This window comes from Enoplosus armatus, chromosome 2 (genome assembly GCF_043641665.1).
Source record: "Enoplosus armatus isolate fEnoArm2 chromosome 2, fEnoArm2.hap1, whole genome shotgun sequence".
Taxonomy (NCBI): domain Eukaryota; kingdom Metazoa; phylum Chordata; class Actinopteri; order Centrarchiformes; family Enoplosidae; genus Enoplosus; species Enoplosus armatus.
Window position 1 is genome coordinate 20,354,046 of NC_092181.1, and position 22,985 is coordinate 20,377,030.

Sequence of the window (22,985 nt, forward strand, 5' to 3'; positions counted from 1 at the left end):
TTAGGAAATCATTTCAACAGCAACAACTCAAGGATCCATCACTTGATACATCTTGTTACAAAATAAGAAATACTTTTTGATTATTATTATTTTTTGTTTGAGCCACTTGAACAATGATGCAAAAAGTAAAAAAAAAAAAAAGAAAAAAAAAAAGATGCAAAATCAAATAACTTTACTTAATAAGAAGATAATAAATGTACTCTCTCTAACATTCAGGTAGTAAGTTCCATAAGTCTCTCACAATGTATGATACATTCATTTCTCTATTTGGCCCTTTCTGGCGCCAACCCTTACTGTAAATTCTTCTCTGTGATCCAACACACAGAACATGGCGAGTGGGAAACACACATTTTTCCAATAATCCAACAAGATGGTTAAAGTAGAAATGTTTTATACTATACTCAACATAAGGACTTGCTGTATTATTTACAATATATACTGTAAAATTGTAAATCAGGTGAGATAAAAAGGCACAAGTTTCCCTTTTTTAAATACAATGTAAACATCTCATCAAAAAGCATGCATTAACATTTCATTTTACAAAAAGGATATCATTTTTAGACAAAGTACTTAAATATTGTTTTCCAGCAAAATATAATTCTCTCAAAAATACTTTCCCATTCATCCTATGAACCTTTAGACAGTTTTTTTTTTATTCCTTAAAAAGGACAAAAAAGGGGCAAAATAAAGAAACAGTGAGAGATTAGCTTAAGGGTCCTTCACAACTTGAACACAATAATGCACAACAAAGACGGATTGTAAAATGAGGCCTTTCTGACAAGCAATTGTACGAAAATTGGTGGGCACAGGAGGGGAACTGATTCTTATATTTTCTTTTATAAAAGAGCAAGTCCCTACACAGCATCATTAATATTTTATCTCCCCCCCCCCCCCCCCCCACTTTCTCAAAATCATATTTATGGCAAGCATAACAAAATAGTGAAAATACAGCCAGTCTCTTTTTATTTTGGGAATAAAGAGCTGATAAACAGGTATGTCTATAAAAGCCACTGAATGAGTGGACCGTGCCAAAGGCGCCATCTCTGTAGGTGCTGAAAGACTTGAACACAATATTTTCAACCAAGAATGAATAAAAAAAAAACTATAATTCTGGGATGAGAAAAAGTTGAAACACCCTCCCCCGGCCTCCCAACAAATATAGACTACCCTCCCTTGAGCAAAAATTAAAAATACATAAACCCCTTTTCTAACCCCCCCCCCGATTAATTTTCATACAGTCCCTAATGACAGTTATGCGCTTGCCACCTCCGTCTCTTTGTACACCAATCTTTACACAATAACCACCACAGAAGAGACCTCATAATGTAGCACAGCACCATCATTACGAGAGCTCTGGCCACAAATACAGTACACCACCACCCTGCTGTGCCAGTGATGTCATGTTGTCTAACTTTAGGCTGGGTGACCATGCAGAAAGTCTTCCTCCTGCATCATCACAGTTGCTTATCAAAACAGACAAATTCCTGCTAGCTGCACTAATGCCTCATTTCACATTGTATCTCCTCTGTGCAAATCTAAATGTGGAAATAGGATACGTCTAATCCTATAACATAAATGCATAATACCCACGCTGAAAGAGCAGATCAACTATGCACATGCTTGCCAGGAAAAAAAAAACACACACATACACACAAACTTAAGTCATACTCGCTCCATTCACACATGTAAATACACACTCACAGGGCACAAAAAAAACCCAAAAACAAACAAATAATCACACGCCCCCACTGTTTTTCTTCCCCAGCGGCCCTATCGCTTTTCAGTAGCATCATAGTGTTCCATAACCACCCATAAACCAGTGGGGTGTGAGACAAGTTAATGGTCCAGATGACTGGGCCTGCCATACCTAAAATAGTAGTACTTGGCCCAAAGATAAGAGAAAGAAAATAAACTAAATTAGGAAAGGTGATCATACCGACAGTTCTTCATCAAGCATTCATCAACATCAAAACCTCAAAACATCATCTGTACAACAGCTGAAGAGAATGTGTTTTAAGAAGTTGTTAATACCTGTACACATTTGCCTGGTTTTGATACATTAGCCGTTTGCTGTAAGCAATGTAGATTAATGCTCCATTTTGGATTATATCAACTTTACAGAGTATGTGTGTTTAAACTGCGTGTCCATATCGTGTATTGTATGGACTGTCTACGAGTTACTGTACACGTTATGTTTTGCCTGGCTTTGTAGAAATGAAGCACCTTAATGTAAAATGACTGGCTTGTCAAAAACTAAACCTTTGCAACACACTTTTATAAAATGCTTTTTATTATTTCTGGGAAGAGTAGATAAGTGTTGGTTCACAAAGGGCTGGTTTTGCTTCATTGTGAGTAAAAACAGACATTTGGACAGCTGCTCTGGAGATAACACAAAACACAATTACTATGGATGCACCTCAGTCAAATCCATTACCGGCGGACTCTACTGAAATTGTTTCCGTAAATGCATGATGTTTTCCATCCTGCAGCACTCCTGATCGTTTTTGCACAAAGGTAAAATCGCTCATCAATATTGTCTTAATTCTACACCACAATGCCTAAAATAGTGACTTTATGACATGGGAGCTTCACGTGCAAGCTTTCTTTACACAAGAGAGACATTTTCATTTCAAAACAGCTTTAGCTTTGGACTTTTGCATATTAGTTTTGATTGTTTTACTACATATTTTAGTTAAAAAACTCAGTATGTGAATGTTAATGATGACACCGATTGAGATTCAAACTTGGACTTGTTAGATTTAATGTAATTATTCAGCTTATGATGACGCTTGTATAGCCCTTGGAATATATTCAAATAGACCTTTCGCCTTACAGTCCAGAATTTCTGTGCCTCCTCATAATGTCCTTTGCCCTGTAGTCTTGCAGTATGTTGCTACACTGCAAAGCAAAAATCTAAGTATTGGCATATTTATTTTTTTAGTAGTGCTATTATTTTGAAAGACTGCATAAGCCACAGTTAATATTTGCAAAAAAACTTTTCTCTAGATTTGTAAGGGAATCTGATTTTAGTGCATGTGGAGTGCATCTGTGCGTTTGTGTGAAGGCATGTGGACAGCATGTGTGTCAATTTCCCTCTACGTGTGTGTGTGTGTGTGTGTGTATGTGTGCGCAATGAATGTATCTAGCGCATCCTAAGAAATGTATGGCTTTATCTCCATAGAAAATACTGTTATCGTCTTTGGGGCGGGGTGGGGGGGCAGGGGGGCTACTTCGGGATGCTTTGTCACATTTGTCTCAAGTCCTTCTCAGGCATGTCGTGCTCGGCTCGGCGAACTATTCACAGCTCTGACCCGCTCGTGGTGACTGCAGGGTCAAATCATTCTCCCCTTTTTACTTCTGTCATCACGTCACTTTACTTTCCCATCCAAGACGAGGACGCTGGCATACTGGGCGACAGGGTGCAGGCCAACTGGTCAGGCCTTCCTCGCACGTGTTCTTCTTCTCCTCTTGAACTTCTTCCTCCTCTCTTCCAGTTCTTTATGCTGCTTCTGTCTCAACTGTCGAGTGAGTCACTTCTTGTGGAAGTAGATTGTGTGAGTGAGGCCTGACTCCACCTTTGGTATCTGGTCACTGATGATCTCCACCAACATTTCGGGGAACTCCACCTTCAGGGCCTGGGACTCACGAAAGGTGTAGAAACAGAAGTCCAACAGGTTCCCCACCAGCTGGACAACAAAGACACACAATTTAATGAGAAACATACTGTAATTGTAGCTGTTTCATGGCTGACAATAAGGATTTTTCTTATTCTGATAGAATAATGTTTTTATGTAAACTTTAAGTACACTTCTGTATATTCATATGAGTGTGTTCACATTCTGTTGGGGCACTTACCGCTTTTCAATTCTTTTCAGCTCACCACTTGGGGGCACCACTGAGTTTTTTCTGGACAACCCTCCTTTAAAGAAGGGTCATCCGTTCAGCGCTAACCTCATTCACTCAGTCACTGCGGTCATTGAATTGTGGCCATTTATCTTTGTGACCACTCGCTTGCTGACTCTCACTTCTTGGGGCTTTGCCTACACTGTCGCCGTGCCACATACTGGTTGACCCATGCCTTAAAAAATAGCAGTGATTTAGCACATTTGCTACAGTGACCACTGTGTACTCTCATCCAGTAAACTGCGAGCTGGCATTGATCCCCTTCTGTTCCATTCACCAATACAGGCTGGTCACCACCTCATCCAAAATAACCTCCCCCTCAGGGAGAGATTGGGATGCAATAATCCTTATTCCAAGCCACAGCACCATTGAACCGCTAAGTAAATGCATTATCCAAATCCACTGTGCTGCCATTTTCCTCAAAACATGTGCAGTGATATTAGAGGCCCAAAGTGCCACTGGACACCTCGCTCCGTGTGTGAAGGCATGGCATACCAAGAGGCTGCCAAGGGAAGCCTGTGCTGTACTGTTAGGCAATTGGCATGGCAGGCAGACAGGGCGAGGGTACTTACATCATGCATGGCGTCCAGTAGCTTGGTGAGCTGGAAGAAGCGCTGCCAGGTTTGGCCAGAGTTGTTGGTTGCTTTTCCCACTGAACGCCGGAGCTCCTTAATGTAATTAACCCTCATCTCCTCGAATGCCGCCTGGTTCTTCAGACCCTCTTTGGGAACTGGGGAACAGACAAATCCTTATGTCATCACCTGGATTTAAGTATAAGGGTTTAAGTTTACATTTAAATTCCAAACTTTTTAGATTGACTGATTAACCTGGAAGATTGTAATCCTTCACAATGCACATTTAGTTGGGTGTAGGGTTTGGCGGTATGACCATATATACTGTGAGATTAGATACATTTGTCAATCATCAGAGATTTTGCCAACGACATGGTTATCACTTTAATATCTCTGGTTGTACTAGGTCATTATGGGCAATGTTGTAAATTATTGAGCAGGACTATTCTTGGCAATACTGGATTCTTATATTAATTTCTGTCAATGCGATGAAGTACTTTGATTTGTCAGGTATGTAGTTCATTATATTAGCCAAAAAAGACATCTGATTATAGTGTCCATCAACAATTCTTTAATCGATTTTGGTTTTATGTCCTAATATCCATCAATAACACAATTTAAAATTAAATATACTGTGATAAAGGATTTTATCCATATTTCCCACTCCTGGTTGGCTGTTGTCTTTAGATTAAGAATGAATATTGTTTTGTGTTCATGCAGTTAAAAGCAGGGACTATTGGCTATTTTGAAATCTCTGACTTGATGTTTAATAAAACTCATTGGATCCAAAATGTATTAGCTATGTTGTCAGGATATCAAACATGGAGGAGAAATAAAGAGCAAACATGTTGTAGATGTATTAAAAAGGGCAAGAATTGTTTCTTTCAGAAGTAATTTTTTGTATTATTATTTTTCTGGTTTCCCTTGAAAACGAGATCATGAATTTAGACTACTTGATTTACTTGAAAATAATATATTTAATAAAAGAGCTATTGCTCTGCAGCCAACAAGTAATTCTTAGCTGTCAGAGTTTATTTGAATGTGGGAAAAAAAGAGAAGAAAAAATTATTGAAACATTCATTGTTCAAAAATGCATTTCAACATCAATAACATAGAGAGACTTTGACGGGGGGAAAAAATCAAGTTACCAAATGCTCACTGTGATGTTTTATCTATCTCAAGCAAGTTCCAAGCCTCAAAAGTTGATTTTCAACATACTGAAATGAGTGAAAACCAATAGCCACCTGGAATGTAGGACATGAGTCCCAAAATTCAAAGTACCCTTTAGAACATGGTTGGCAAATGCACATTAAGCACTGTTTGCAGTTAATGGACTAAGCCATGCACAACCACCGGTATGTTCCTTTAATGTAGAAATGTGTAACTGTGTAAAGGGTAATTAGAGGTGCTCAGTGAATTACGCACGACTCCCACACAGTTGCCTTTTTATGGACATTTTTCCTGTGTTGACGACCTAAGCCTATTTAGCAACTCATTACAACCACTTTCACCATTTCAAGAGGTAATTAGCGTGCATGTGTAGCCACTGATTCATGAAAGACGGCTGATACACTGGAAGGCATTGATTAAGTTAAGTTATCTCAGCAACAGTGACAACAAAACAAGTGCTTCTGTGTATTCAAGAGCTTATTCATTTTGTCAACCAAACCTCATTCATCAAGCAGCTTGTTCAATGACCAGAGCTGTTAAATGACTGCAACCTTCATTCACATTAGAATGATTTGGATGGTAGCATCAATGCACTTAAAATAAAAAGGAAGTGTAATGGGAGAGATTCAGACAGATGTGAGGAATGAGATACAGTAACTGCATCATGAGGATGCATCGAAATGTCTACAATATCTTTTTCTCTCGCTCCTTCTCCCTCCCTGTGCAGTAGAACAAAGTCACAGATATGGAAGTCTGCCAAAGCTCTTAAATGACATTCAGCTGCAGGCTCCCAGATTAAGAAACACCTCGCCTCTCAAAGAGTGCACCTCAAATCAGTCTGAGGGAACGCCTTCAGTTGTCCTTCAGCCAAGACTCAGATATACACCATGACCCAATGTGAGTTTGTCAACCATCAGAGATTTCGCCTAACTGTTTATACCAAAGTAGCTACGCCTTTAATGCCTGTGGGTGTATCAGGTCATTTTAGGCCTAATGAGCACAATTTTCCAGAAATGTTACTGTATCACATTATAACATACATATACCATGATAGAAGGTATATATTTACTGTATATATAAAATGGATAGAGATTTAACAATTACTGAAAGTTATTACTACTGTTAGATTGAATAGGGTGGCAATTTATGACTATTTTCATTAATCTGTTGATTATTTTCTCAAATGATCATGTAGACTATAAAATGTATGAAAATAGTGAATTGTTTTTTTTGTCCGACAGTCCAACACCCAACGATATAATAAAAAGCATGATAGAAAGAAATCGAGAAATCGAGTAATAGTTGCCAATTCATTTTCTGTCCATTGACAAATCGACTAATCGTTGCATCTCTAATGTGGAACATCCAAGACTGAGCTCTACACGAGTGTAAAGAACATGGCATCTCATTCAGCTGTTTGTTTCACCACCTGATGTTTCATCAGTGAAGTCAAAGAAGCTCCCAATCACATGTAACATGTAATACAGAACTAATGGTCGTCACCAAAGGCACAGACTCCTCTGTATTCACGGCATGGCTAAACATGTTGAGAGGAGACGATGGTGTTAATATCCCATAAATGTTTTTACTGTGTTTTTGAAACCATACAAAGATATCTTTTGCAGCTGAATGTGAAATTCTGAACCCTAACGGTTTGAATGACCTCGCTTTAAAAACGAAATCATGCACCTCCTTTAGTACTTCTGAGCAGCCAGAATGTCACTTGTGGCAACACTAGCAAAATCCAGCAACCTACAGGACCTGTTTGAGTTCTGCAGAATGAATAGCCACAAGCAAAAGACTACTTCTTGTCATTTAGGATTGCATCTTTTTGAGATAATTGTAGGTAAATAACTCTGAGAGTGTGTGTTTGTCTGCCTTCCTCTCGTCCTCTCTTTCTGTCTCTTTCTATGTGATTCTCTTCATCGTAATCAACTTCAAGCATGACATACATGAGGCTGAGGGAAGCAGGTACGAGAGCAGATTGGACCCTGGTGTCGAGGCTGTGATTTCTGTGCTTTATTTCGTGGCTGACATGATGAGAATGTGCTAAAACCCAGGGCCACATTTGGATCTTTTGTTTTTCTCCCACTGACCCACATACGCCCTGATTAGAAACTGACCTGGCATTTAGGGGCATTACCATGACCGGGCCCCAAAATGGGGCATTTATACCACCGTAATTGGTGTCAAACGGATTTTTGCTGCAGGTATAGAGCCTTTTCAACTAGGCCATATTTCTTATTGGGAGTGCAGCTGCTTTGTTATGTGTACCAAAAACCTGGGAGAGCTCTTTTTCTATTGCACATAAAATAAAGAGGCAAACATAACTCATGCAGCTAGGAGATGCCATTAGCACGCGTGTTGTTCAAGGACATGCAGCTTCCTGCTCTGGGTGGCTGGTACATACCTAACTGACAGAGTGGCTCTCGGTTTAGATTTAATACCCGATACTATTCATTAGATTAGGGAATTCTACAACTAGCCCTGAGCATGAATACAGTAACAACTTAGTGAAGCTTCAGGGTGTTGTCAAACAGGAAATTCTAATTTAAACATGACCCAAATACACTAATGACTGGAATGAAAATGATAACAGTGTTTAAGTAATGCAAAGCAATTATCAGGCTTTTGTGTAATTAGCTGTAAAATGTGTCACACGAAATGCACCCATCATTTCAGATGCTGTACACTCGTCCAATTCGGAGAAAAATCGAGAAGACAGTTTGGTAAGAGAACAAACGAACGAGATAATGTAGCAATACTATCTACGTCTGCGCAGAGGTGAGGAGTGTAACTGGTTTGAGCAGGCCACTGCTCCTGTACCAAATCCAAACAGGGTCATGAGACACCGCGGGCTCAATGAAACCTTAGCCAAGGTCAGAGAGGAATAACAGCCTTTCTCTCTTTTCTCTTTATCCCTCCTTCCCTCTCTCTCTCTCTTTTGCTCGTTCACCCTCTCTCTATGTAATGTTTTCAAAACCAGCCCAAAGGCACACACACACACACTCAGTGACTCCGTAGTACTTGCTCAGCTGACAAGTTCTGACAACTCCTCTGTAAACATTTCTGCAGCTCCTCCTTCCACAAGGCCCTGGTATTTACCTCTGAATGACTGTAACGAAGAGACCTTGCTACAGTGCTTCTGAAAATCCAGATATTTTTAAAAAGTGATTCACAAGTGCTTTTGCTGAAATATTTGCCGAACCTCCATACAGTACAGTTGCTCCTTCATGTGCAAAGGACAGGCACACGAATTTTGCTGCTGCACAGTAGAAACGAAGCACTAGATGATTATTTTCTTCCCCTTCCCTCATATTTTACCGCTATATTTTGACTGAATCCTATAACCGGAGCAGATTGAAGCACCTTAACTTCCCTGTTTCAATTCTGTATCCCAGCTACTTTTATCCGCACCCTCTCCTTCGAAATTCCAGCCCAGGTTTAAAGGAAGTAAAGAAAAATAGCAGGTCTTGGAGCATTGCCTGGTGCTTGACTGGCCTTTATTAAGTACAGCAGGGCTCTCTGGAAAACCTCCAGAGGACCAGCAAGGAGAAGAGAGGGAGGCCACAACAACAGAAGGACCAGCTCTGCCAACCCCCCCACCCCCTTTGTCTTCCCTTTCTTTCTCCCTATAGCTATGCACCTGTCTCTCTTTCTTACCAACACAAGCTCTCACTGTCTACATTTGTCTGATTTCACTCTTCTCCCTTCTCCCTCTTGGTTCCTCATCCTCTCTGTATTCTCTCTCTTCCTCGTCTCTCCCAACATCCAATAGCTGAAGTCCAGCCGGAGCTCCCCTGCTTCCAGATGACTCAACACCACCGAGTTTAGATCAGGGAAATGCGTTCACACTGCCTCTTCCATATGTCACTGTACTATGAAGCCAAACCAACTGTACACTATTGGCCAGGGACGTAGTGTATGTTTAACAATCTACTGACAGAAGGTTTTTACATTTCTATATATGTACTGCTGTAAGTGCTCAAAAAAAATCCCTTCTATTAGTTATGTTTATGTTTTAGAAACTGCAAAACTGCATTCCAGCACAGTTGGACTGCAGTTTTGAGACCTTTTCATATTTTGAAAAGGAAATACATTCAAAGTCTGATCTATTTTCTTTTAACTGTATTGCAAAAATGGATCAGAATTAGGGCTAAGATAACAGACAAAACAAAACGTTATGGGCTTCAAACTTTATAGTGAAGATAATTTGATAACAATCAACCAGGGACTAAGTTAGGTATCAAAGTTTCAGTTTTTCGTGTCAAAATGTTGAAATTAACTTGATTAAAAGTGCGTCAATCATACACGATTAGTTCAAAGCCACTAAAATATCTGCTACATTGTCTGAGCAGTTTTGACCTTTTAATTGCTTGCAATGTTCATGATACAGAAGTAGTTTCTTCTGTGGTTGCGCTCATTATAACTGATTTTGGATACATACATATATATATATATATATATATATATATATATATATATATATATATATACACATACATATACATTGTTATTGTACATATTTTTTACTTTATTTTTCACATACTTTTAGCTCTAAATTATGCTACTTTCTACTCTTGAATGGGAGCACCGGTACTGTACAATTTCCACCCGGGGATCAATAAAGTATTTCTGATAATGGTGTCAGTAAATTGGCCATAATGTGAATGCAAAACGGAAGAACTTGTGATGCTCGGATGAAGTGAAATTCACCGAGGTTGTGCTTCGCCCATCTGAGTCCAGCATTCACGCACCACTTTCAGAGGCCTCAGTAACTGAAAAATAAATAATCTGCCAATGAATATTTCCACTGATTGGCACTGGTGCTGTAGTTCAAAGAGTTTGAAGTCTGGCCAGCATGCAGACTCTTCAAATAGCTCGCCACAACTCTCTCTCACCTCCCTTATCCTCACCTCTCTCTCTCTCTCTCTCTCTCTCTCTCTCTCTCTCTCTCTCTCTCTCTCTATTGAACATCTATTGACACAAAAAACCCACACAGCTGAGGCCCCACGTAGACTTCTGCATAAACACAAGACTGCTGCAGGTCTCACGTGTCCCAGTGTGAGTGGGTGTGGACGGTGAAGTTATGACACAGCTGCCATCACGGAATCTTTAACTGTTACTATTGAACTGACAGCAGCAGCTCACAGGGCGTTGAGGTGGTGGAAAAACTGCTTTCAGTTTCCAACTGAGCAACTTGGTCCAACACATCCTCTCTGTTCGGCTGCAGTGCCTGTGGGCGCAGTTTGGCAGTGAGTGGCAACGCGGTGAGACCTTCTTTAGTGAGTGATAGACGTATTCCGTTTGTCCATGGGAAATTTAAAAAATATTAAACAGAGTAGCCTTCACTCAGAGAATAGAAAAATTAAGACACAGCTCCCCTATTTGCATATACTGTATGTTGCTACACAAACTCAAAGTCTATTTCCACACTTGTTATGAATGTTAACGGATTAAGAATGATAATAAATGTTGGGTGGCTCAGGCCATAACACTCAACACAATACAAAAACAGATAAAAACAATACAATTGTGAGGAACAAGTGCTAATTTGGGAACACAAAAGGCATCGCACCTTTGCCTGTATGTGATGTGAGGAGCAGAAAACACACAGACAGCTCTCCACAGATTATCAGTGGCCTAAAAACATCAGCATTGTTGATTCTGATGAATCCTGCTTCCAGCTGCACTGCCGTAACGGTTGAGTCAGGGTGCAGCGTAAGCAACATGGTCGCAATGCACAGATTTGAGTCCCATTAAAAACAAAATGGGTCCATGAATGCATCACAGCAGACTGTCCGAGGCGTTCTCACAAGGGGATGGTACTTTCAACTAGAAAAAGTCCCCTGTTGATGTTGATTACTTAATGTTTTGTTTTTTGATCACGTGTCATTATGCCTTTAGTAACTTGTGCTTGCGGGGAGGTTTGGGACAAGGTGCAGGTAGTGCAACAGAAAGAAAGCCATGTGAGCAGATGGGTATATAATAAATACATTTATTAAATAAACTGCTCTTGCAGGCCTGTAGCTCACTGCCTACCTGTGCTGAGAAGCAGAAGGACCTTCATGGAGAGGAACTCGTCGTAGGTCAGCTGCAGTCGTACAAACTCCTGGCTCACCTGCCTCATGCCCAGGCACAGGTCGTACATGGCTGACTGCTGCATGCGGTCCCTGAAGAAAGAAAAGTGAGAGGGAGGAGGGAGAGGAACGAGACAGCAAAAACATTTTAAGCTTCACAAAAAAAAGTAGTATTTCTTTCAGAACTCCTGTATTAGATGTAGTATTAGTTACAATCCATCCTCAGTATTCACTCATCCACACGCTCATTTATTAATTTGTTTACCCACTCATTCTGACTTTATGTCACAATTGACTCACTCATTCACTTCCTAACTCCATTCCTACCACACTCGTTCAGCCCAGTGAAACAATATTTCCACACAGTGCAGAGGAGGATTCTGCTAGTCTGGGCTAAGAGCAGAATACCAAATCCCCCCAGATTGCAGTGCGCTGCGTACAGTATCACAGCACAGATGCACCACTTTCTTAAGGCTGTGGTGGACTACGAAAGACCCCATATCTAACCCTGGTCACCATAGAAACATTCTTAAGAAGGACATTGACAGAACAGACACGCACATGAACATATGTTAACTACACAGAGATCGATGTGTCAAAAATATCATCATTCCATGTACGCGTAAGTGCTTGTGACACTCTCACTCCCCTTCTCCTTCACACACATTTTATCAGCAAAATAATCTTGCTTACGTCACAAAAAGTTCACCAAAACAGGAAAGAAACATTAGAAGGAATAAAGCATGAGCCAATCAGAAATGTGCTCTGCAGATGCCACAGATTCAGGGGAATCTCTGGCTTTAGCTATAAATCACCATCACATCGAGACTACAGTAATTAAATGCAAGTGGTGTGGCTTGACTTGAAAGGGGTTGGAGTTTTAAACCGCATCATTTTATAGGCAGTGAGGGTGGAGACTTCACTCTGATAACAACTAGACTAAACATTTTGTGAAAGGGGACCAGAAGCAGCCGATTGGAAACGAGTGCATAATGTTCCCATTAAAGCATAAGACAGCATAACACGCTACGGTATTTACTGTACAGCTGTGTCTGTCGGCCCGACTAAATAACTGATAAACTGTGACAACGTCTGGGAGAGGAGCAGACCGGTTTCCCTGCTGAGCAGCACTGTGTATGTGAGCAGTTTCGCAAAGTGCAGCATAACATCATTTGATACAACTTTGGGCTGGAGTTTCTAAAGTCTCCACACGTTTTTTTCTCTCTCTCTCTCTCTCTCTCTCTCTCTCTCTCTCTCTCTCTCTCTCTCTTGCTCTCTCCCTCCACTCTCTTCCTGAAATCAATTTTGCTGAATCACTGCCCAAAATGAGCTGCTGGTTTTGGGGAGGAAAGAAAAAAACTGGCAGCAATGTCTCTCCTTCCCTTCCTTCTCCCTCTCTCTCTTTCTCATCTCCCTGTCTTGCTCTCACTTGCTCGGTTTCTCTTTCTGTCTTTCCCTCTCAGCCTTAAACTCACTCTCTTTTTTTTCTGTTTCTATGGTAAAAGATTCAGGAAGGAGCAGAGAACTGAGGAGTTTGGCTGGAGGAAGCCAACAAAATTTAGTTTGTTCAGAAAAGTTATGTCCAAACAAATGCCTTAAAGTCTAACTGAAATCACAATTAGTTCTCGCCTTTTACAGTCAAATATTATGTCAAAATAATATATTTTTTGAACAGTGAAGGGTGAAAAAGGGATTTCAGATACATCACAAATGCTCCTGTAGCCTTCAACAGTGTGAACCTGTGAAGACACAATGTGAACCATCTTGCACCAGTAACTGCAGGTTACAAACCACAGACAGTGTCTTGTTAGCAGTAGCATTGACAAATAAGGGCAATGAGGACCAGACAACATAGCATCTGAACTGACTGACACTTACAGTTGTGGGTAAAATCTAAGCTACTCACTGTGCTACAGCTAATTAGCTATCTAGCCTGCAAACTGACATTAGATGTGCTGTCTGTGTATGCTGTCAGCCAATGACAGAGCGGTTGCATACTGCTGTCTATGACACTAACTGTCTTAAATCTAAAACACAGATGGAAATGAATGGATTTGATTGGCTTTGTGAAAAACAGTGCTCCGACTGGTATAGACACAGACACGGGGTGCTGTCTTAAACCAAGAAATATGAAATTTTATATATATGTTTTCTGTACGTACGTACGTCTGTACGTATTGTCACTGTTTTAGGAGCATTGCTTATATATGCAGCGTTTCATTTCTGCCTTTACACATAGTAGATACAGTTTGTCTCTCCAATGTGTCCATTAATTGCATCATGAGTGAGTGCCCACAACTTTTAAGGAAATAATTTTGTTTATCTGTTGCAGGCATTTACCACACGTCAAAGACTAACTGACTTAGATTATGCAGGCTTGCTTTGTCTTTAATGTAAAATGCACATCTGTCTTTGCAGTATTTACTCTCAATCAGTGACAGATTCCACTCTAAGAGCTGAGTGAGCGGACAGTCTATTCAATAAATGCCTTAATGCCCTGGGTCAATAAGCACTAAGTAGCTATGGAAACAAGTCTACACTGTCCAATCCCCTAAATACTGAGTGGAAGCAGCAAAGTTATGGAACGATTTTGTCCTCATTTTGACTCATTAATTAAATAAACAACAGATAGACTACTGTATGCATACAACAAGCAAGCAACACACCTTGACCTGATATCAGGCCCAGAGAGAAACGGTGGGGATGGCAGTGACGTCCAGGCTGCCCTGACAGAGCAGCAAGCATGTGACCAAAATCCAGGCCACCACAATCTCCAGCCGGTCTACATCTCATCTACTCTGTCAAGCTGAGTACCAGGCCCATCTGTCAGTGGGACAGGCCTGCTGTAAATTCATCACAAGCAGCAACAGCAGCATACTGTACAGTCAAAAAAAAAGACGTCTTAATTTCTCTGCAAACAATACATATTAATTGATTACATAAATGCATGTGCAATTCCAATATCTTTGTCTTTTGTTACTTATATTCTGAACTCAACTTGCTACAAACCATTAAGTCTCTCTCACAAAATAATATTTTCTCCAAAAGCTGTTGTCATTTCACAGAAGGAAACACATAATTCTTAATAAACTGTGATCCACTTGGCACTAAATTGATTAGAGGATCAGAGGATCTCTGGTGTGGCAAACTAATGCTTTACCGACTGCACTAAGCTCGCAGTGATACAACACAGGCTCACAGAGTCTGAAACTCTGTTGCACAATGGCATTTGCGCTGCTGTGTATTTATTTATTTATTTACTTGGAACAAACTGACCCACTGACATTGACTTACACAAGCTATTAGTTGGAGCTTTTAAACCTGCCCTTGATTGAACCCGCTCCTCTACCGCAGGCTGCCTACAGAGGTTGCTATTCCCATTTTTGGTTAATTCTATGACATTCAATTCATCACCAGCCACGCACCACAGCTCCAACGGGAAAATGCCCACAAACACTTCCTTTCCACTTGCTCTCCTGTTCAAATACATTAACACACACATTGGAGCACCTTGGTAGCTGAAGGGTTACAATGCATGCCACATGGTCGCAACAGGCACCCGTTGTTGCATGTCATACCCCTCTCTCGCCCCTTTTCCTGTCTACCTCTTCACCTGTCATCTATCAGATGAAGCCCCCCCTCCAAAAAAAAAAAATATATTAACACACATCAAGTGGGCCATTGACTGCCCTTGCTAGGCTTTGATCGTCCGTGCTTGACGCAATTAAGGAACCATCAAAAAGTACAAAAGTATTTCCTTGTGAAGTGGCAGAGATCAGGTGCAAGATTATGACCTTGTTTTTACGTACACCGTGACTTCCTGAAAGCAACATCATTACCACAAAAAGTCATTTTGGCCCTTTGAATAGTTTTAAGGTATGTTAGTGGAAGGCTCAAAATAGTACAACAGGAAAAACACACTCCTTACTCTCCAAATTCCACAAGGAAAATTGATGTTTATGCATACATTTGCATCTGATGAGCTGCTGAAAATAGCAGAAGCTACTAAACACTAACAGTCAAAGCCTGACAGTTCAACCAATTACTGTATCTCCTAATTATATACTCCGAAAAACAAATTATTCTTTCTCACATCTGCAGTAGCCATGTTTATGTGTTGGGGATCCCACAGCACATCAAACCACACCAAATGTATTTTATATGTGCCAAAGTTTTGAAAACTTATATATTATATAAATTGCTTATTAAGAATGTTTAATATCTGGGCCACTGCTAAATGTCTGGACCAGTGCACTTTAATATCATCAACGCCATGTGATATGAAAGTGTGGACCTACTCGTTAAAGATGAGGTCAGGGGCAAAGTAGAGCATCTGTCCATTGGTGTGTTTGTAGGAGCGCCAGCTGAGGCAAAAGGAGGACAGACACATCCATGAGTACTGGATCAGGGTGATTTGGTCCTCAATGGGCAGGCCCCGGAAACCTAACACACACAAAAACACACAGAAGAAGCTGATGAGAAGAAAGCACTATGTTTGAATGTAGCTGACAACACGTAGGCATGGATTTAATGCGTTTGGACTTAAGCACCAACTTAAGCGGCATTTATTTAGCCGAGTACGAGCACGTGTGGAACCGCATGTTTGTTCGTGTGCATTACGTACCGTGTATCTTTGCTACACTGTGCTTTTTTTGTGCCAATATTTGTTTAGACATGATAACCACTGAGAAGTATTCGCCCATTCTTGTTTTACGCAAATCCCACAAGGCCTCCAGTTATTGGCGTGTTGTCTATGGAGCTCCAAAAATAGAGTGGAATAGGAAACTTGCCAAACTCTCAATCAAACTCTGGCGAGAAACTCCTCCTCATGCAAAACATAGGCCTACTGAGGACACACAAGTGACTTATCAAGGCTTGGGGACTATTTTAGTCAATATGCATGTCAGATTGCGAAATACAATAATTAAAAAATATATATATTTGTAGAAAAGGTATGTCAAATGCCTGGCTTAACACTGTGTATTCAGTTAATAAAATAAGGAGCACAGGGCTGGCTGATATTCAAAATATGAACTTTGATGTCTGTAATTTTTCAGGTAACTTTAAAGGTAACCCGCCATCAGGAAGGTATGTGCTAATAATGTAGCTCTCATTGACAAACAAGTCTGACTTTCCTGCATAACATATTGTTGGTACTGAATATTGTTCCATGTTGCCCCGTGTGTTAGCCCCGCCACATCCAAGCTGAATGCAGGCGGTGGCATATCTGAAAGTCGAAGGTACTCATTTTGACCCTTCTGTCTGGCTCCCCTTCTATTTATACGTCCGGATATGGCAAGCAGACACCGTGGAGGTATCAAATATTTGCAATACAGCAAATTAAACAGCCTCAAAGAGCTACCTGTGAGACATCTTTCAATATGTCTCCCACTGACTGGCATTTTAGGGGAACTTGTTTATCCCTTTTCAAACATGTTTTTTTTTTCTTCCCGTGCTGTGGTTTATAGGTAGAAATTAATGAGATAGACATTCGATCTTCTGTTCAACATTACATCTGACGCCGCCGATGTAAATGAGTTCTGTTTGGAAATCTTAATCTTGATTCTATTTAATGGTAAAATAGGATTCCCTTCCTAATCTTGTTCAAGCTTCACGGGATCATTTCCTGACCTAATATTTAAAATGAAAAACTGTGTGCCCTGACAAAACTAGCAGGGTTGCAATTCTCAAAATGTAGACATCAAAAGTGAAGATGTAGGCATGTTATCTTCATTAAAACCCCTGATTTATTAAACAGATTTTGTTACCACTTACTATTTCTTTAAATCGTCCATGTATTAATAAAAAATGGACATTTGTATTGTTTATTAATAAATTCATTATAAATATAAAATGTAAAAATGGCTGAAATATACATGATCACAGACATTCTATTGCACTGAAAATATAAAATGTTATGTTGGTTTACAAGCTAATTTAATTGACTTAAGCTGTTTTTTAGAAAGTGGAAAAAATTATTTGACTAGTAGTACAATGTAAAATACTGCAGCCATTTCCATAAAATATAACGTTTAAAAATGTGATTTACACACCTTATTTTCTCTACACATTTCTATGAGGGTGCTGTTTACACTCCTTTCCAGTTCTGTCTTAAAAACAGTCTTAAACAGCGTTAAGGCCTCAGCCCACTGCTATAGTGGTCACTAACCTGGAAGTACTTTGGCCCACTTCACCATGCGTACCATCTGCTTTCCGGCCAGGCGGTTGAGACTGGACAGCAGGTGGTCAGTGGTGTCGGGCTGCGTGTTGTCATAGCCAGAGTACACCTCTTCAGGCTCAATCAGCTCCAACACACTGCAGATGGAGGGTGGCAGAAAAGGTGTGACCACCCCGGGTCCGTGGGGCACCAGGGCATTGGCAGCGCTGGCGTTCAGCTCCTTCTCAGAGGACAGGTAACCTCCTCCGACGCCACCTGTGGCAGTTTGGCCGTCCTTAGAGCCTTGCAGGTCCTCGCTGACTCCCTTCAGCTTCCCTAACTTTTTGGACTTTCGTGCTGTGGGGAACACAACAGCCCGCATTAACACATTGTTGATGGAGGCGTTTCTTACATTCATAATCTGAGGTTATAATAGAAATGTGACAGATACTGGGCGGGTATAATCCTGTTATTGAATGTTTAGTTTGACTGTTGTCCTTTACATATGAAATTATTTTCACTTAATATCGGCCTCAAGGCAAACTTGGGGTTGGTTGTCACATTCACTTTTCTCCACATACTTGATGTTTAACTAGCATTACAGAAATGTTTTTATTCTTTATCTTTGGGAATCTGACAGCTTTCTTAACTTGTCTTTCTATCAAAATTAGATCTAAACAGCTGCGCTCCCATTCACTGGGTTACACCGCTGCTACTCAAACATACAGCCACTCTCACTGGCAACCTTAAGCTTTTATTCATGACTCATGGTCATCTGCTGCTTTTTAAACACTACATGACATTTCACTAGGAGGAGATGTGTTTATTCCAAGTCATGTTTTTGTGCTTGTAATATGCTTAAGTTAATAATTATCTGAATTGTCTATATGTGATTGACACATGGTGGATTGTTGAGTTTAAGTTTATCCATTTCAAACCAGTGCAACCCACCAGTTGCTGGTGGTGCATTGCCAGAGGGTAACCATATGGTGGCTGGAGCCTATCACTGATAAGTATAGCGGATGACAGCCTCTGTATATGATGTGGTTTTCATAGTTTTTTGGCGTCACTCTCCAGTCTCCTCTGTGCTGAGCTCGCTGTATGTTTTTAAGGGAATGACAATGTTGTACATAAGTGACTGAGTGACACATGGTGGTCTATTTAAGCTGCCTTTGTTGTGCCCACTCTTTTGCTCTGCTCTGCTGTGCTGCTGCTGCACATCTCCTTTAACCCATCTGCTACATGTATACTGTTCCAAACACCACTTCAACACTACTGCTGCTGCTGCTCATATAGCATTTCATAAGACCCACATTTATCCCAGCAGCCACCTGTAGGCTCTTATTACCCTGTGAGTGAGTTTATTACTCACACTCCACAATCATCTCTCTGCATCAACACTGTGTATGCTCGTGGAGAGTAATGTCAAAGCAAAGAAAAATGGACTTTGTTAATACTCTGTATTCACTCAATAATACATCCATTAGTTTTGTTGACTGAAATATATACAAGCAAGTCAAATTGGCCATAAAAAACAAGCGTTCACACATTCACAGTGCAGAAAATGTATGATGAAGTGCTTTTCTGGAATTGGTTTTCCCAATCAGTCCCATTTATTTGTTTTATAATGTACTATCAGCGGTTTGGTTTGGTTCCAGGATAAAAAATGTCCCATGTTTAGGACTTTGTTATATCATTTACTGAATGTGTTTATTTTCTGTGAGCACCTGGATTTTTTCTTACACATGTATATGTGCATTACATCAAGGGTTTAAATCATTCTCCTGTTTAATAAAGCTCATCAACGTCATCCCTTCGTCAGAAAAAGTCGAATGAGGGAGATTAAGAAATGAAAACCTTATTACTGCAGCCATTTACTAAACTATCGCTCAGGTCACAGAGGACTCCAGCCGTAGAGAGCTTGAGCTAGTTTGGGAGCTGTTGCTGTTGAGGGCCTGTAAAGCCCATTTAGATCTTTTATGTGATATTGGGCCGAACAACTAAACTTGATTTGACATGACAGCAGACAGCTCTAATGCATTTCCAAATGACAGAGTCTTCATAAACCAGTAGTCTATATACTGTAGAAACATACACTTTAGATAAGTCACAGAATCTGTCCAAAGAGCTGAAATATCCCCAAGGATTAAAATATTAAATATTCACTGCTTCATCTCATCGACTATCTGAATAGATAAAATCTCTAAAATGTTTTGTGACAGAAAAATGGTGGAGTATCATACGCCACAGGGTAAGATAAAAATAACTGGTATGAAAATTAGGTGATGATCATTAAGAAAAACAACTTTACAGTCATTTCTGGGAATGGTTCATTTTGACAGCAAGTCAAGGAATCTTGCTTAGAAATTGTGCACACCAGTACAGCTAGTCTGAAATGTCCATGTTGCTTTTTGTAGGCATTCATTAACTCCTCTCCCCACTGCTTCAGATATATATCATTCCAATTTGCAAATATTTCACTTAATTTAGAAGACTCACAAATAATTCATTAAAAAGCATGAAGCAGACAACTCAGGCTACACTCCATAACAGCAGCAGCTGCATGTGTGTGTGTGTGTGTGTGTGTGTTTCTTGCCGCCTTTGTTTCCTCAAGCAATTTGACAGAACTACCAAAACCCTGCGTCAAATTTTTCTATACATTTACATTCATATTTAAATTCAGCCTACTTGGGGAGCATACAATTAAAATAATTTGTAATTTCAAGAACTCTAATGGACTGACAACCTATCAAGTATGCTTTTAGCCTTGTGTATGCCACTGTGACCCTGAATTGGAATAAGCCAGTGGCAATAAATGAATACATTTCATCCACCACTTCCCTTTCAACTAGTGTCGTCTTTCCTCAAAATACAATACTGTAACTTGTCTGTAGGCTTTGTCAGCTGGCATCGTATAGAGTACTGTAGATCTACAAATTCGGTAGATGCATTATGCATATTGTGCGCAGATATACTATATGCGCACACATACACACAAACGTCCTATGACTCAGCATCCTTGGGCCTCCTGTGACTACAGCCAGACCTACTTTTCCATATCTGTAATTTCTTATAAGCAGAGCGAGGCTGACTCAAATGTCACATCTAAGACACGTGACAGGGCAAATATATATATAATGAGGGTGTGACTCCTCACCTCCTAGGTTCATCCCGGCCTGGAGACACTTCCGTACGCGACATGCCGGACAGTTTTTCCTTCGGATCTTGTCAATGATACAGTCATTTCTCCCGGCACACAGGTAGTTGTGCTGACCTACGGAAAGACAAGACACAGCGTCAGTGCGATGGTGGATCGTACATGCAGCTTGACATAGAACAGCAGTGATGTGCAGCAAAGACATAAAAAAAGAGCACTAAAGTAAGTTAACTTGTGCAATACTGAATAAAATATGTGTACATTTGATTACATGAACAGAAGTAAATGTTTGATTCTACTGTAGAATCTCTGTCGGTGACTGTTTGTAATGTAGGTCAACACAGAAACCCGTGAAATGTCTGGCAATATCAGAGATCTACATTTTATGATTATCACTGTGAAAATCATTGAAATTGTGATTATTCCGCTCTCACATTCTACAACGCATGACTAATGGTGTATTTTACAGTATATGGCATGGGGGTATTAGCATTCGCTGGAACCAGGACACTGGCTGCAGCTAGACTATTCCTGACAGTGATGCTAACATGGCGAGAATCCCTCCTGCCTCCTGCCTAGCCCTCAGCTAAACCCAATGATCTCCCATTTCAGAGCGCTTCCTTCCGCTCCACTACTTCTTCACTGTACAGCTCCTCTCCTCCTCCACTCTTCTCCCTCTCTACGCCTGCGTCTCCATCCCTCTTTTTTCCCTTTTTCCACACGTCCGCCAGCCTCAGAGCGCCATACGCCCACACACAGGCAGGCTGATGCTCGTGCACACGTACAGTCATTCACTCTCTCACTCCAATACACACACACACATGCATGCACATACACACCACAGCCAAAGCTGCTCCACTTGGCAATTCAATAAAAAAAAAAACTGCAAATGTTGTATCTGCTTTCACAAACAAATACACACACATGGAAATCACGACACAACCCAGATGGAGTGGTATAGTGTGCTGTAGTGACCCCAGTGACCCCAATAAATGGCCTAGCTCTGTCAGGGTCGATGTCAAAATTGTATGTACGTCTCAGATGGTGTATATGGTTGTATGCATGCACACATTTGCATGTCAGTGCATGTCAGTCTGTATTTTCCTGCATGTTTGTTTCGCATCGTTTTTGGCAAAGACGTGAGAGTTGTAGCATGAAAGCTTGTGCGTTGTTTATATGCAGTTTGCTCAAACATGTACATTCTGTGCATTGCCTTTGTTGCATCTACCGTACAGTATTTGTATTTGTGTGTAGGACGGAGCAGAAGTTGTTTTCTGAGCTAGCAGGAGTAGTGCGCAGTGTGTCTGTCTGGCTGCTGCCAAAAGCCAAGGAACCGAGCTGCAGGAGGAGAGGCAGCAGCTGTAGCCCCACCACTATTTCTGGCTAAATCACATGACCGTTACATAAGCCCATTTTTCTTGCTCTAAAAAACAGTAAACTGCGACACAGGAAACACAACGCAGCCGTCCCCTTCTCCACCCCTACCCCGTGCACGCTAACACACACACACATGCATATACGCACACACTCTCGCTTGGATAGGCCGAACCAAATGGCAATTCTGAAAACTCTGGAGCCTTCCTGTCAACTGTTTTGCTCATTCCCGTGAATCTTGTTAATAATTGTTAGAGTGAAATACACTTCATGAGACAGGCAAAGTCGTAGTTCAATGGTGAGTGTGTGTGTGTGTGTGTGTGTGTGTGTGTGTGTACGCGCACGACTGTGTGTGTATCTGAAAGGGAGAGTTGTTTATTTATGTACTGTGTGTGCATGCACTCACATGCCCTCGCACAGCATGTTTACCTCTGAATATGTGCATTTGCTTATCAACCTGGCACGTGGCGGGCTTACTGATGAATGACACCTTTTCAGTCTTACCTTGGAAAGGTAAGGTTTCATCTCTTATGAAAGTGGTTAAATTATTAACTCATTTTGACTCCATGTGC

General features: G+C 40.7%; 1 protein-coding gene across 1 annotated transcript in view; it reads right to left on the reverse strand.

The window, feature by feature from the left end:
* Positions 1 to 1,252: 1,252 nt before the first annotated feature.
* Positions 1,253 to 22,985, reverse strand: part of nr3c2 (nuclear receptor subfamily 3, group C, member 2) — a 70,075-nt gene continuing 48,342 nt past the window's right edge. The window contains exons 4-9 of the mRNA XM_070921163.1: positions 21,040 to 21,156; positions 17,895 to 18,239; positions 16,024 to 16,168; positions 11,688 to 11,818; positions 4,476 to 4,633; positions 1,253 to 3,686 (exon numbers count right to left, since the gene is read on the reverse strand). Coding sequence (XP_070777264.1) covers positions 3,531 to 3,686; positions 4,476 to 4,633; positions 11,688 to 11,818; positions 16,024 to 16,168; positions 17,895 to 18,239; positions 21,040 to 21,156 — 1,052 coding nt within the window. The 3' untranslated portion in view covers positions 1,253 to 3,530. The remainder of the gene's footprint in view (positions 3,687 to 4,475; positions 4,634 to 11,687; positions 11,819 to 16,023; positions 16,169 to 17,894; positions 18,240 to 21,039; positions 21,157 to 22,985) is intronic.